At 45.0% G+C, this 12,873-nt stretch overlaps 1 protein-coding gene across 1 annotated transcript in view; it reads left to right on the forward strand.

The window, feature by feature from the left end:
* The window catches only part of ARHGAP32 (Rho GTPase activating protein 32), a 193,990-nt gene extending 181,966 nt beyond the window's left edge, over positions 1–12,024 (forward strand). Inside the window, exons 19-23 of the mRNA XM_080817526.1 lie at positions 2,548–2,693; positions 3,834–3,905; positions 5,757–6,635; positions 7,312–8,294; positions 9,533–12,024. Of these exons, the coding sequence (XP_080673652.1) occupies positions 2,548–2,693; positions 3,834–3,905; positions 5,757–6,635; positions 7,312–8,294; positions 9,533–11,785 (4,333 nt within the window). The 3' untranslated portion in view covers positions 11,786–12,024. The remainder of the gene's footprint in view (positions 1–2,547; positions 2,694–3,833; positions 3,906–5,756; positions 6,636–7,311; positions 8,295–9,532) is intronic.
* Positions 12,025–12,873: the final 849 nt, after the last annotated feature.

A 12,873-nucleotide genomic window follows, 5' to 3' on the forward strand; every position in this document is an offset into this window, starting at 1 on the left:
ACTGACTGAGCCACCCAGGCACCCCTTACTAGCTTTATAAATGATTGATCTACTATCTTTGTTTGCTTTTACCCGTGATATTTTTTCCTTTAATAATTTCTGTTCTAATTATGGCCTTTTCTACTCAAAAAAGTCCCTTTATCATTTCTTGTGTGGCTGGTTTAGTGATGAATTCTTATAACTTTTGTTTGTCTGGGAAACTCTTTATCTCTCCTTTGGTTCTGAATGATAGCGTTGCCAGGTAGAATATTTTTGGCTGTAGATTTTTTCCTTTTAGCACTTTGAATATATCATTTCACTTCTTTCTGGCCTGAAAAGTGTCTGCTAAAAAAACAGCTGATAGCCTTTTGGGGTTTTCCTGGTATGTAACTATTTGTTTTTCTCTCACTGCTTTTAAAATTCTCTCCTTATTTTTAATTTTTCATGTTTTAATTATTATGTGTCTTGGGGTGGACTACCCTGGGTTCATCTTTTGGGGGGCTTTTTATGCTTCCCAGACCACCTCAATATCTGTTTTATTCCCTGGGTTAGGGAATTTTTCAGCTATTATTTCTTCAAATAAGTTTTCTGCCTCTTACCCCTTTTTTCCTTTTGGGACTCCCATAATGCAAATGTTAGCATGCTCGATGTTTCCCAGAGGGCCCTTTACCTACCATCATTTCTTAAAATTCTTTTTTTCTTTTATTTCTTTTCAGCTTAGATGCTTTCTACTCCCCTGTCCTCCAGATTGCTTATCCATTCTTCTGCATATTCTGATCTGCATATTCTGATCTGATCTCTAGTGTATTTTTTACTTCAGTTATTCTGTTTTTCAGCTCTGTTGATTCTTTTGAAAATTTTTTATGTCTTTGTTGAAGCTCTCACTGAGTCCATCCGTTCTCCTTTGAAGTCCCGTGAGCATCTTTGGCCATTACGTTGAACAGGCAAATTGCTTATCAGGCAAATTGCGTATCTTTGTTTTGTTTAGTTCTTCTTCTGAGCCTTTGTCCTGTTATCTCATTTGGAACATATTCCTCCATCTCTTCATTTTTCTTTCTGTGTATTAGGTAGTCAGCTATGTCTTCTGGTCTTTAAGTGGTGGCTTTTTTAGAGGAAGGTTTTGTGGGGCCCAGTAGTGCAGTCCCTCCTGGTCATCAGAACCAGGTGCTCCTGGGGTGTTCCCTGTGTGGGCTGTGTGTGCTCTCCTGTTGTAACTGGGCTGGACTGCTGTGGGTATGCTGGTGGGTGGGTATGGCTCTCAGTCCCACTGCCTGCAGTGACCAGCCATGGCCACTCTGGGCACACTGGTGGGCATAGCTGGACTTGAGTGTAGTCGTCTGAGAGGCCTGGCTTTGGGTGCTGCAGGGTTGCTGGTGGGTGGGGCCAGCCCTCACTGCATGGTATGCTGGTGTGCTGCTGGGCAGGGCTGCCACCTTCCCTCCCTGGGGCAGGAGTTGCCTTGAATGGGCTCCATCCTGATCAAGGCTGCCTATTAGGTGTGGCAAGAGCCACTTTGGAGGGGCGCTTGCAGGGATAGGTGGGTTGAGTGGCGCTGGTCTGAGGGGAACCCTGGCATGGGGCAAATGGTGCTAGCAAGGTAGATAGATGGTGTCAGAACTGGCTCCTGCCAGTGTTGAGCCACCTAGGCTGAAGGAGGGCAAGAAAGTTGATGCCTACCAGCGTTTCCGTGATTTCTTTAAAAATTTATTTATAGTATAGCAGTCAAGAGAGCAAATATTTGGATATGTATATAACTGGGTTCCAAACCTGACTCCATCATTTACTAGTTTTATAACATTAAGGAAGTTACTTAAACTTAGTGTCATAATTTCCTCGGCTATAACCTGAGAATAATAGTACCTACCTTGTACAGTTATTTTTATTTTAAATGAGCTACTACATAAGACACCACAGTGCCTGGCATTCAATTTATGTTAGTTATTTGTAATATTTTTCTTCCTTTTTGGTTTAATTCTGTTTACTCACACACAAAACTGTTTTCTTTAACTCTTTTATTTTGGAGTTTTTATAATTCCTACTTCCAAATATTTCTTATTCTTACTTATTTCACTGATTGTGAGGTTAGATCTAAATATAAAAATCTGTATAAAAATTATCTTTGTGACTAGCTATTAATACTCAAATCTATACATCTTATTACCTTGTTATGCCTTAGCTGTACAGTTCAGCTGTGCTGTGTAGACTGTGCTGCACACACACACACACACACACATGTGTTACATGTATGCACACATGCAGTGGATGTGTATGCTACATACACGACACAGTGGACATGCACTACATACACGACACAGTGGATGTGTGCTACGTACATGACACAAGCGGGTGTGTGCTACATACATGACACAAGCGGGTGCGTGCTACATACATGACAGAAGCAGATATGTGTGCTACATGTTTGCACACATGCAGTGGATGTGTGATACACAGGTACTGTTCCAGCTGTGCCCTCTCTAGGCTGTTGGGTTCTTTCCATCATTTGTTCATTTCCTCTAAATAAAGACAGCCCCTTGGATATCTTAATACGGACTACTTTCTCTCTCTTAGGAGGAGGCCTCAAAATAAAATGAAAAAATCTCCCGTGGGCAGCTGGCGTTCCTTTTTCAACTTGGGGAAATCATCGTCTGTTTCTAAGCGGAAGCTGCAGCGGAACGAGAGTGAGCCTTCCGAGATGAAAGCCATGGCTCTGAAAGGTTGGTGCTCCCTGCTGTTCTGTGCAAAAGATAAGGAGGAGCAAAGATAATTTTCAGGTTCTGATTAAATGATTAGGGAGGTGGCAGTGCCATCATTCATGTAGGGAGTAGCAGTTTGGAGAAGAGAAGTGATGTGTTTATTGTGGACATAGTGGGTTGGACATGCCCAAGAGGTGATCAGTAGTATGGGTCTGGAATTCAATAAAGGAGTTTAATATAACTGGAAATACAGATTTGTAAGTCGTCAGCAAACCCTAGAGATACAGTTTATGGGAGAGCCTGTTGAGTGAGAGAAGCAGGTTGAAAACTGAATCTGGAGAAAAGCGGTGTTGGAAAGACCGGAAGAGGCACAGTTGTTATGAAAGTAAGAAGAAATGATTAAAAGGATAGGCAAAGAACAAAAAAGATGAGCACTGTCCCCAGAAATAATGGAGGAGGGGTTTAAAGAGAAAGCATCAGCAGTGTTGAGTAGTGCTGGGAGGCCAATGAGGATGATATTTAACAAATAAGATCGAACATACGTAATCAAGGCACTGCGTTAAGTTCTTAGGACTTCCGTAACACAGTGCTCCAAATTGGGTGACTTAAAACAACCAGTTTATTTCCTCACAGTTCTGTAGGCTAAAAGTCTGAAATCAAGGTGTCAGCAAGGCCATGTTCCTTCCAAAGGGTCCAGGAAAGAATCCTTCCTTGCCTCTTCCAGCTCCTGCTGGCTCCTGGCATTCCTTGGCTTGTGGTGGCGTCACCCCAGTCTCTGCTTCCATCTTTACTTGGCCTGTTCCTCCATCTCTCTGGGTCCTCTCTGCTGAAAAGGACACCCTGAGTGGACTTAGGGTTCACTGTAAATCTAGTGTGATATCATCCTAAGCCATCATGCTGGTCTTTAGAAAATAAAAAGGGAAGATGTTTTAAAATTCATCTCTATTCTCAAGTTGATAATCCTTTAGAAAAGAGATTTTTCACAGAGGAAACCATGTGAAAACAATACAGCACCTTATCCAATATGCTGCTTAAATTGAATATGTACAGATAATCACCCTTGGAAATGTAAGTATGTGTAGAGAAGAACGCTGTTCCTTTCTCTACATATGTAGCAGTAGCAGGGGATGAAACCTCACACTGTTTGGTTTACTTCTTCAGGCGGCAGGGCAGAAGGAACACTCCGTTCAGCTAAAAGTGAAGAATCCCTTACTTCTCTCCATGCAGTCGATGGTAAGACTAAAAGCATCGGTTGTTTTATTCCGTATTTCATAAAAGAACACAGCAATCGAGTATATTTGATAAATACATATATATAAATAGGCTACAGACTACTACTCCCAGACAATAATCATATCTATTTCGTACTGTCCTTTGATGTCTTCATATGGTACCAGGCTCTAATCTCTTCACTGTTGACATGATTGCTGTTCAATGTACCTGAAAATAGGTAACCACTTATATTTATTAAAGCCCAGTGGAAAATGATGCTGTTAGTATTTCTTTCTTTAGATTTCATGAAAGCAAAATTTTACAAAGTATAAGATTAAGCAGTTTTGATATTCACATCAGTAGTCTTTTGTCCTGTAAATGGCTTAACCTGACATTAAATTTCATAGACGAGATTGATTATAGGCAGCCCTCATTATCTGAAGATGGGATCCTCTGTACAAGGAGAAGAAAACTTAGATGTGAATCCTCTTAAAAAGGGGACCAAAATTTTAGTAAAGAATATAAAAAGGTTTGATTGCAACTTGACAAACAAAACTGAAAATTATGAAAATAAGGGTTTTTTTAGCCCCTAATTAACAAAAGTCGGGGTATAGTTGTAATTATGTACTAATTTTAGAATGAACAAAGGATTATTTCAATTGGAAGGAGATCTAGCTTTTTTGACAAAACCTTGTCATAATAGTAAATACGACATCCTTCACTTTATGTTGGCTTATGCAGCAGGATTGTAAAAAAGGCCTTTTCTACAAAAATAACCAAGAGCTAAACTGATTTCCCAGGGGCTTTTCTTCATCCGTTGATATCGGGATCATTTTTTTTTGAGGTATCCTGGGGTGTCACCGTCCCGGTCGACTTTCTCATCTTCATTTATTAACTCTTCTAACTGCCAGATCCTCAACGACCAACAGCTCTGCTTATTTCAAGAAATCCTCACACATCCCTTTAGTTGGGTGTCTGATATCTTACGGGTTTTCCGAGATTTTCCATTTCACTGCAGTCAAGAGAGTGGTTCATAGATACGATGAAGTGGGCTGGGTAGATGCCAGGATTAAGCAGAAAATAATGTTTTAGTAGAGATTAATTGTATAAGTAATCAACATATTAGTGAACGTGTTTGTGTTAAGGCAATTTCTGCCTCTTTAGAGCACATTTTCACCATGGTGATTCTAATTGTTGAAATAGAATGCTGAGCTCAAAGACTTCTGTTGCCAGTTAGATGTGTAGCAATATCATAAAATTGTGATTGAAGGATTCTGCCTGAGAGACTTAAAGCCTATTCTTATTAGAGGAAAAAAAAAAAAGAAATTGTTCTAAGTATCTGAAAAGAATCCTATAGCAAGTATGTGTAAATATTTTATGGAATTGTAGAGATTTTTTTAGTTGACATATTTACTTTTCAGAAGTGTAGGTGTTAGGAGGATTTTTCCCCACCCAAAAAACAAAAACAAAACCCTTTTGCTGTGGGGTATCCAAAGTACTATTGAAAGTAGTTAATTCTATCCTAGAAATCATGCATGAGATCAGTCATAAAATAAGACAAAAAGAAAGAAATCTTGCCCAAAGTCCCAATGTTGAACTAGTAATAGAATCCAAGAGTTCTGAGTCCTTTTTCCTGTTGAAACCATCAAAGGCTGCATTCTCCCCCTGATAATATCAGATGTCTTTGTTATTTAGCATTTGGTTCAGAAGTCCCATCCATTTGCCCCAAGAGATAGTTTCTGGAAAGAAGATGAGAAGTAACATTTCCTTACGCTGTCATTGTGCACTCCTGCTGTCCTAAGTAGGTGACTTTTCATGGTATTGTGTATTATGTGTCCTAGGCATTCATACTCTGATATCCGTTGTTGCTAGGTGATTCCAAGCTGTTCCGACCCAGAAGACCCAGGTCTAGCAGTGATGCACTGAGTGCCTCTTTTAACGGAGACATGCTGGGGAACCGCTGTAATTCCTATGATAACCTGCCCCATGACAATGAGAGCGAGGACGAGGTGGGGCTGCTGCACATTCCCGCTCTGATGTCTCCTCACGCAGCTGAGGATGTTGACTTGAGCCCACCAGACATTGGCGTGGCCAGCCTGGATTTCGACCCAATGTCTTTTCAGTGCAGCCCCCCTAAGCCCGAATCAGAATGTCTGGAGAGCGGGGCTTCCTTTCTAGATTCATTAGGATACTCCCAGGAGAAACTAAGCTCCAGCAAAAAGGATACGGAAGCAGGTGGTAGCCAGTCTCAGACGCCAGGAAGCACTGCAAGTTCTGAAGCTGTCTCTCCTCTTCAGGAGAAACTGAGTCCGTTCTTTACCCTGGACTTGAGCCCGACGGAAGAGAAATCATCCAAGCCATCCTCATTCACCGAAAAGGTTGTCTACGCTTTTTCTCCAAAGATTGGACGGAAATTAAGCAAATCACCTTCTATAAACATATCTGAGCCAATTTCAGTGACTCTTCCCGCCCGGGTATCAGAAGTCATCGGGACCGTGTCAAATACAGCAGCTCCGAATGCATCTTCTCCAACCTGGAGCAAAAGTGTGGAAGACAGTGAGGCCATAAATAGATCCCCCACCCAGGTAGTAAAGATGAAAACCAGTGAGAGAGACGCCCAAGGAGGATGTGAATGTGAAGTCCAGCCCCTAGAGCAGGGGGCTGCTGCAGAAGTAGAGTCGCCAGGGAGAGAAGAGCAGGTCGTCGGGAGCAGTCAGAGTAAGGCTGTACCTTCTGGACAGACTCAGACAGGTACCATTTGTTTTCCTCCATTCTTTCCTTAAGCTAAGAGGGATCTCCAGCCCTGTGTGCCATCTGTGCCTTTTAAGAGAGAAATTTACTCCACAGCTAGCCTTTAATCAAAGAGAATGTTTTTCTGGGTGGTGCTGATGGCTCAAAGCCCTAAGTTAAAATCAATCAAACAAATTCCCCAAAGGGCCAGTGGTCCTGCTTCAGACCTTCGTAATGTCCCCTTTTGTCTTTGGACAGTCAGAATTCCTGGATACTTTTTGCACAACTTCGTAGCTCTTGATTTTATTTTCTAATAAAAGATATTATAGCCTTACAAGTTAACCAACCAGCCTACACCATCAGATGTAAAAACTATCCTTAATAACAATCTGCAGGCACTTGAAGCTTGTTTTCTAAGCAGTCTTTTCTGAGCCAGATGAGGGACCTGCTTTCCCCCCCCCATCTCTGTAGCAATTCAAGAGGAAATTGCAATCTTTAAGCACTTGGTTTCAGTTTTCCTTCTGAACCAGATGTGTTTTCTCCAGCATTTGCATGTGGGACGGAAGATCATGGATTGCCGTTTTGAAAAATGGAAGGCACCTACTTTTTAGTGATCAAATGGGGAGTGTTTGGCTTTCCGTATAGGGTAACACAAGCTACCTTTTCACTCTCATTTTTTTTCCCAATTTCCCACCAGGAGCAGTTACCCATGACCCCCCTCAGGATTCTGTTCCCGTCAGTTCAGTCTCTCTTATCCCACCACCACCGCCTCCGAAAAACGTTGCCCGCCTGTTGGCGCTAGCGTTAGCTGAGTCTGCGCAGCAAGCCTCAACCCAGTCACTGAGGAGACCAGGGACTTCCCAGGCTGCTTACACAAATTACGGAGACATAGCAGTGGTTGCAGCAGAAGAGAAACTGCCTAGTTCCTACTCTAGCGTTACTCTAGATAAAGCCTATTTCCAAACTGATAGGCCAGCAGAGGAGTTCCACGTCCAGAACAATGTATCTGGGAACTGTGACCAGCCTATTCCAGATTCGGCCGCCACTGGGAATCCTACCCGTGCCAGTGCAACGGAATCTGGGGAACAGCTCCACCAGGCCGACTTCCCAGGGAGTCATCCACATCGAACCTATTTACCTGGGGACCCAGACAAGGCCAGAATCGCTCCAGTTCCCTTAACAGACTCTAAGTCTGATGATCCCCTGAGTTTCCCTGAAGACCAGTCTGGGAAGACCAGTATGCCAACTGTCTCCTTTATGGATCAGGACCAGTGTCAGCTTCATTTCTACAGTGGAGATCAACCACCTTTGTATCTTGGTGCAGGTGTGGATAAACCCCATCATCACCCTTCAGAACTTGCAGACAAATCGCCCACACCTTCTAATTTGCCTCGGGACAAAAGCTACCCTCCTTCTGGGTCCCCTGAAGAGAATCCCAGCACGGCCGCCATGGCTTACATGACCGCTGCTCCAGCAACAGCCGAGATGAGCACTAGGGAAGCCAGCTGGGATGTGGCTGAACAAGCCACTGCAGCTGATTTCGCCACTGCCACCCTTCAGCGCCCTCCGAGAACTAATCGTCCCCTCCCACCGCCTCCTTCCCAGAGATCAGCCGAGCAGCTGCCGGTCATGGGGCAGGTACAAGCAGCCGCCAGTGTGGGACTGAATAATTCCCACAAGGTAAGAAGGGGAGTGAGTTGGGGGAGATGAAATGTACTTTTTCCAAAGGTATGTCACTTTTCAGCAGGGTGTGCTGTTCCCTTTGAGTCAGATAGGACATTTATCTGAAGTCCTGTGGCAGTTTCCATGAAACCTTTCCTGTCTGAGTTTGGACCTGCCTTTGCGTTGATGCCAGTTTTTCTCTGAGAAAGGAGCAGTCATTCAGTGATTCTAGTTTATACCTGCTGCCTTTTCTTCCTAAAGCATCTGGGTAGTTTCTTCGTAGAACTAATGATCAAATGATCATGATCAAATACGTCAGACCCTAACCCCCGCAACCCCTCCCGACTCCATCACTGATGCAGTGTGACTTTGGGCAAGTCATTTTTAACCCACCCTCTGCCAGTGATTCACGTCTGCATGGTGAATGTGCTTTATTCTCAACACATTTGGAAGACTTTCTGTCTTGCAGACTTTTTAGAAATGTAAGAGGTGACAGTGTTTTAGGTCATTTTGTTATTTCCTTAGCATAAGCCAGCAGGTTGTTTTATAGTCAAGCTTCTGTTTTGATGAGAGAATATTGGATGCAGAAAGCTGAGATTTCTTTCTAACTTTCTCAGATTTTAAAAAAGTGCCCCACGTGCTTTGTGGTCACCTCGAACTAAAAGGACTTTGCTATCTAGACTTGAGTGGAGGATGCTATTTCTAGCAGCTGCTTCTCAGGGATAGCACATTTGCAGCCTTGCTGTGAGGGTCATGTTTGGCCTCAGCTGCTGTGGACCAGGGTGGAGTAGAGGGTGGGGAGCGACAGTAACCGATTGGTCTGAATGTCCCTCGGACCAGTGTCATTACATACAGCTGTGAGTCACTTCACAAATCTCTCCAGCTAGAATCAACTCTCTTTGTTTAACAAAATGTGCTTGGTTTTGAGACCAGTAGACTAGGTATATGTCTTTAAGCTTGACTATACTTTACGCCTCTCTTTTGGTCTGGACATTAAGATGCTGTCACAGGCACCCTCGCCTCACATTTAAAGCCTGTCACAAATTAGAACAGTTTCCCAAAGATGGCCATGGCTCTTGTACCAGGTGGTAGCACAGACTACTTCCTGGCCGTGCGGGCAGATTGGCCTCCTGTTGTGTCCAGCGCAACCACACGGCTTGGAGAGTTTCAAGCTACCATCCAGATAGCCTCAACTTGTGGGTTACAGATTGAATAGTAATTGATTCCAAGCTCATGATATAACTGTCTTTCAATAGGTTCAAGTAGTTCCAGCTCCAGAGAGACCCTCTGACCCCAGAGCCACGGACGATCCCGCACCCATCCTTGTCGGTGATAGCGGCGCAGCTGCTCAGTGTCCCGTCTCTGCCCCTGCTCTCCAACCGAGCCTTCCCGAAAAGGTGCGGGAGGGTGCCAGGGCCCCACCGCTGCACCTGCGCGCCGACTCTGTCCCTGTGTACTCCTCCTGTGGCTTTCCCATGCCAGTTCCTCCCACCAGGACGATGGAGAGTAAGATCGCTGCTGCCCTCCACTCCAGCGGCGCAGATGCTCCCAGCAGTTCCGGTTACCATCCCTTTGCCACCGCTTCCTCAGCCTCTGTGGATGACGGTCTGCCTTTACCACTTCCCGTCCCACAACCTAAGCATGCTTCACAGAAAACGACTTACTCCACCTTTGCCAGGCCTGATGTCACCCCTGAACCCTTTGGGCCAGAAAACTGTGTGCATTTCAGTATGAATCCCAACTGCCAGTACCGTCCCCAGAGTGTACCTCCACATCATAATAAATTGGAGCAACACCAAGTGTACGGTGCCAGATCAGAGCCACCAGCCTCCATGGGACCTCGTTATAACACATACGTGGCCCCGGGAAGAAATGCGTCTGGACACCACTCCAAACCATGCAGCCGAGTTGAGTATGTATCTTCTTTAGGCCCCACAATTAGGAGTAGTTGTTACCCTGAAGATATTCCCCCGTACCCTACCATCCGGAGGGTCCAGTCTCTCCATGCCCCTCCATCTTCCATGATTCGCTCTGTTCCCATTTCACGGACAGAAGTCCCCCCAGATGACGAACCTGCCTACTGCCCAAGACCCCTGTACCAATATAAGCCATATCAGTCCTCGCAGGCCCGCTCAGATTATCACGTCACTCAGCTTCAGCCTTACTTTGAGAATGGTCGGGTCCACTACCGGTATAGCCCGTACTCCAGTTCTTCGAGTTCCTATTACAGTCCAGAAGGAGCCCTGTGTGATGTGGATGCCTACGGCACGGTACAGTTGAGGCCCCTCCACCGCCTACCCAATCGCGATTTTGCCTTCTACAATCCTAGGCTGCAAGGAAAGCACTTGCACACGTACGCTGGTTTGCTCCCACGTCCCCGGGCCAACGTGACTGGCTATTTCTCTGGTAATGACCACAATGTAGTCAACATGCCTCCAGCTGCTGATGTAAAGCACACGTACACCTCGTGGGATCTCGAGGACATGGAAAAATACCGAATGCAATCCATCCGGAGAGAGAGTCGTGCTCGGCAGAAGGTGAAAGGGCCTGTTATGTCCCAGTATGATAACATGACCCCAGCCGTGCAAGATGACTTGGGTGGGATCTATGTCATCCACCTCCGTAGTAAATCAGATCCTGGGAAAACTGGACTTCTCTCGGTGGCAGAGGGAAAGGAGGGGCGGCATCCAACCAAGGTCGTCAGTCCTGAGGGAGAGGACCGCTTCTATAGAAAGCATCCGGAGCCAGAGTTCGATAGAGCCCACCACCATGGAGGATATGGCAATGGACCGCCAGAGAAACCCACTCTCCCTCAGAAGCAAAGTAGCCTCAGGAACAGGAAGCTTCATGACATGGGTTGTAGTCTCCCTGAGCACAGGGCCCATCAGGAAGCAAGCCATAGGCAGTTATGTGAATCAAAAAATGGGCCGCCATACCCACAAGGAGCTGGCCAGTTAGATTATGGGCCCAAAGGGATTCCAGACACTTCTGAGCCAGTCAGCTACCATAACTCTGGAGGGAAATATATTACATCGGGGCAGGAGTCTCTCAGACTGAACCACAAAGAGGTGAGGCTCTCCAAAGAGCTCGAGAGGCCTCGGGCTAGGCAGCCTCCTGCCCCAGAGAAACACTCCAGAGACTGCTACAAGGAGGAGGAGCACCTCCCCCCGTCAGTAGTCCCACCCCCGAAACCGGAGAGGAGTCATAGCCTGAAACTCCATCATACTCAGAACGTGGAGAGGGACCCCGGTGTGCTGTACCCATACCAAACACATGGCAAGCGCCAGAGCAGTGTGACTGTTGTGTCCCAGTATGACAACCTGGAGGGTTACCACTCCCCACCCCAGCACCAGCGAGGAGGCTTTGGAGGAGGAGCAGTGGGAACCTATGTGCCCTCTGGCTTTCCCCACCTGCAAAACAGGACCTATGCTACAGCTTTGGGCCAGGGGGCCTTCCTGCCCACAGAGTTGTCTTTGCAGCACCCTGAAACACAGATTCATGCAGAATGAGCCCTGGAGCAATAGAGTTGAAGCAGCCTCTGCTGGACAGTGGACTGTTCTATTTTTTTCAGTAACCAAAAAGATTAAAAAAAAAAAAAAAAGCTACAATTTCCCCCCCTCCCCGACCACATTAAAAACAACAACAACAACCAAGAAAAATCACCATCTTTTTCCCCTTCCCTGCTTCATCACCATCTCATCCATCTCTAGGCTGTGATTTTTGTCATTAAAAGAGATCTGAATGATTGTAAAGCACTGTGTTGAAAACCTAGTGAAGAAATTTGTCACAGACCATACTTGCCATATGGGGCTAATGTGTCAGAGCCTGAGGACTGCCTTTAACTGAATTTGAATTTAACCTTGTCCTTCTCAATATTTGCTACACAGCGCAAAGCGGTTTATGTCTAGTTCCTGGTAGGCTTTTGCATTTCTGTTGCATTTCTACTAACTTTCTCAGTAGCCATGCAGCTTGCCCAGGTCGACACTTGGTTTTTGTCCCTTTATTCTCCCTGACTTTGAAGGGTTTCGTGCGTTAAGTTACAGTGGAGAAAAACTTCTCCCTTATCCTTCAGATGAGTCTGTCAGACAATTAGCACATTATAATTTAAAAAATAATAATAAAGGAATGAAGACTTTAAGCATCTAATAAAGACCCATCGTAAAATGTCAGGCGATTTAGATCCAGGCTGAACCATGTTCTTTACATTCTTACTTCTCAGAGTCGTTCCTCGCAGTTCGGTGGGCAGGCTGACATCAGCTGCAGAAGGGATTCTAAAGTCAGGAGTAAAGAAACTTCTTAGGCAGAAGTCTGTGAACGTCGTTAGCACTGTAAAACCCTGTCAGTGCTTCTAATGTGTTGCCTGCCTTCAGTTATTTTTTTTTCCTCAATAATACTTGGTACATAGTAATCCTGGTAAAACATTTCACGCCATTTGTTCTCCTAAAGCAACTTTTTTTTTTCTTTTTCCCAAATTGGGGTGGGGGGAAAAAACCCAGCATGACGTGACTGGATAAATACACATAATTTATCATGATTACACATTTACGTGTTGATTTTTGTTTCTGAACCAGAGTATAGGTTTCTTGGGGACTGTTAA

Source organism: Martes martes (genome assembly GCF_963455335.1).
Source record: "Martes martes genome assembly, chromosome: 10".
Taxonomy (NCBI): domain Eukaryota; kingdom Metazoa; phylum Chordata; class Mammalia; order Carnivora; family Mustelidae; genus Martes; species Martes martes.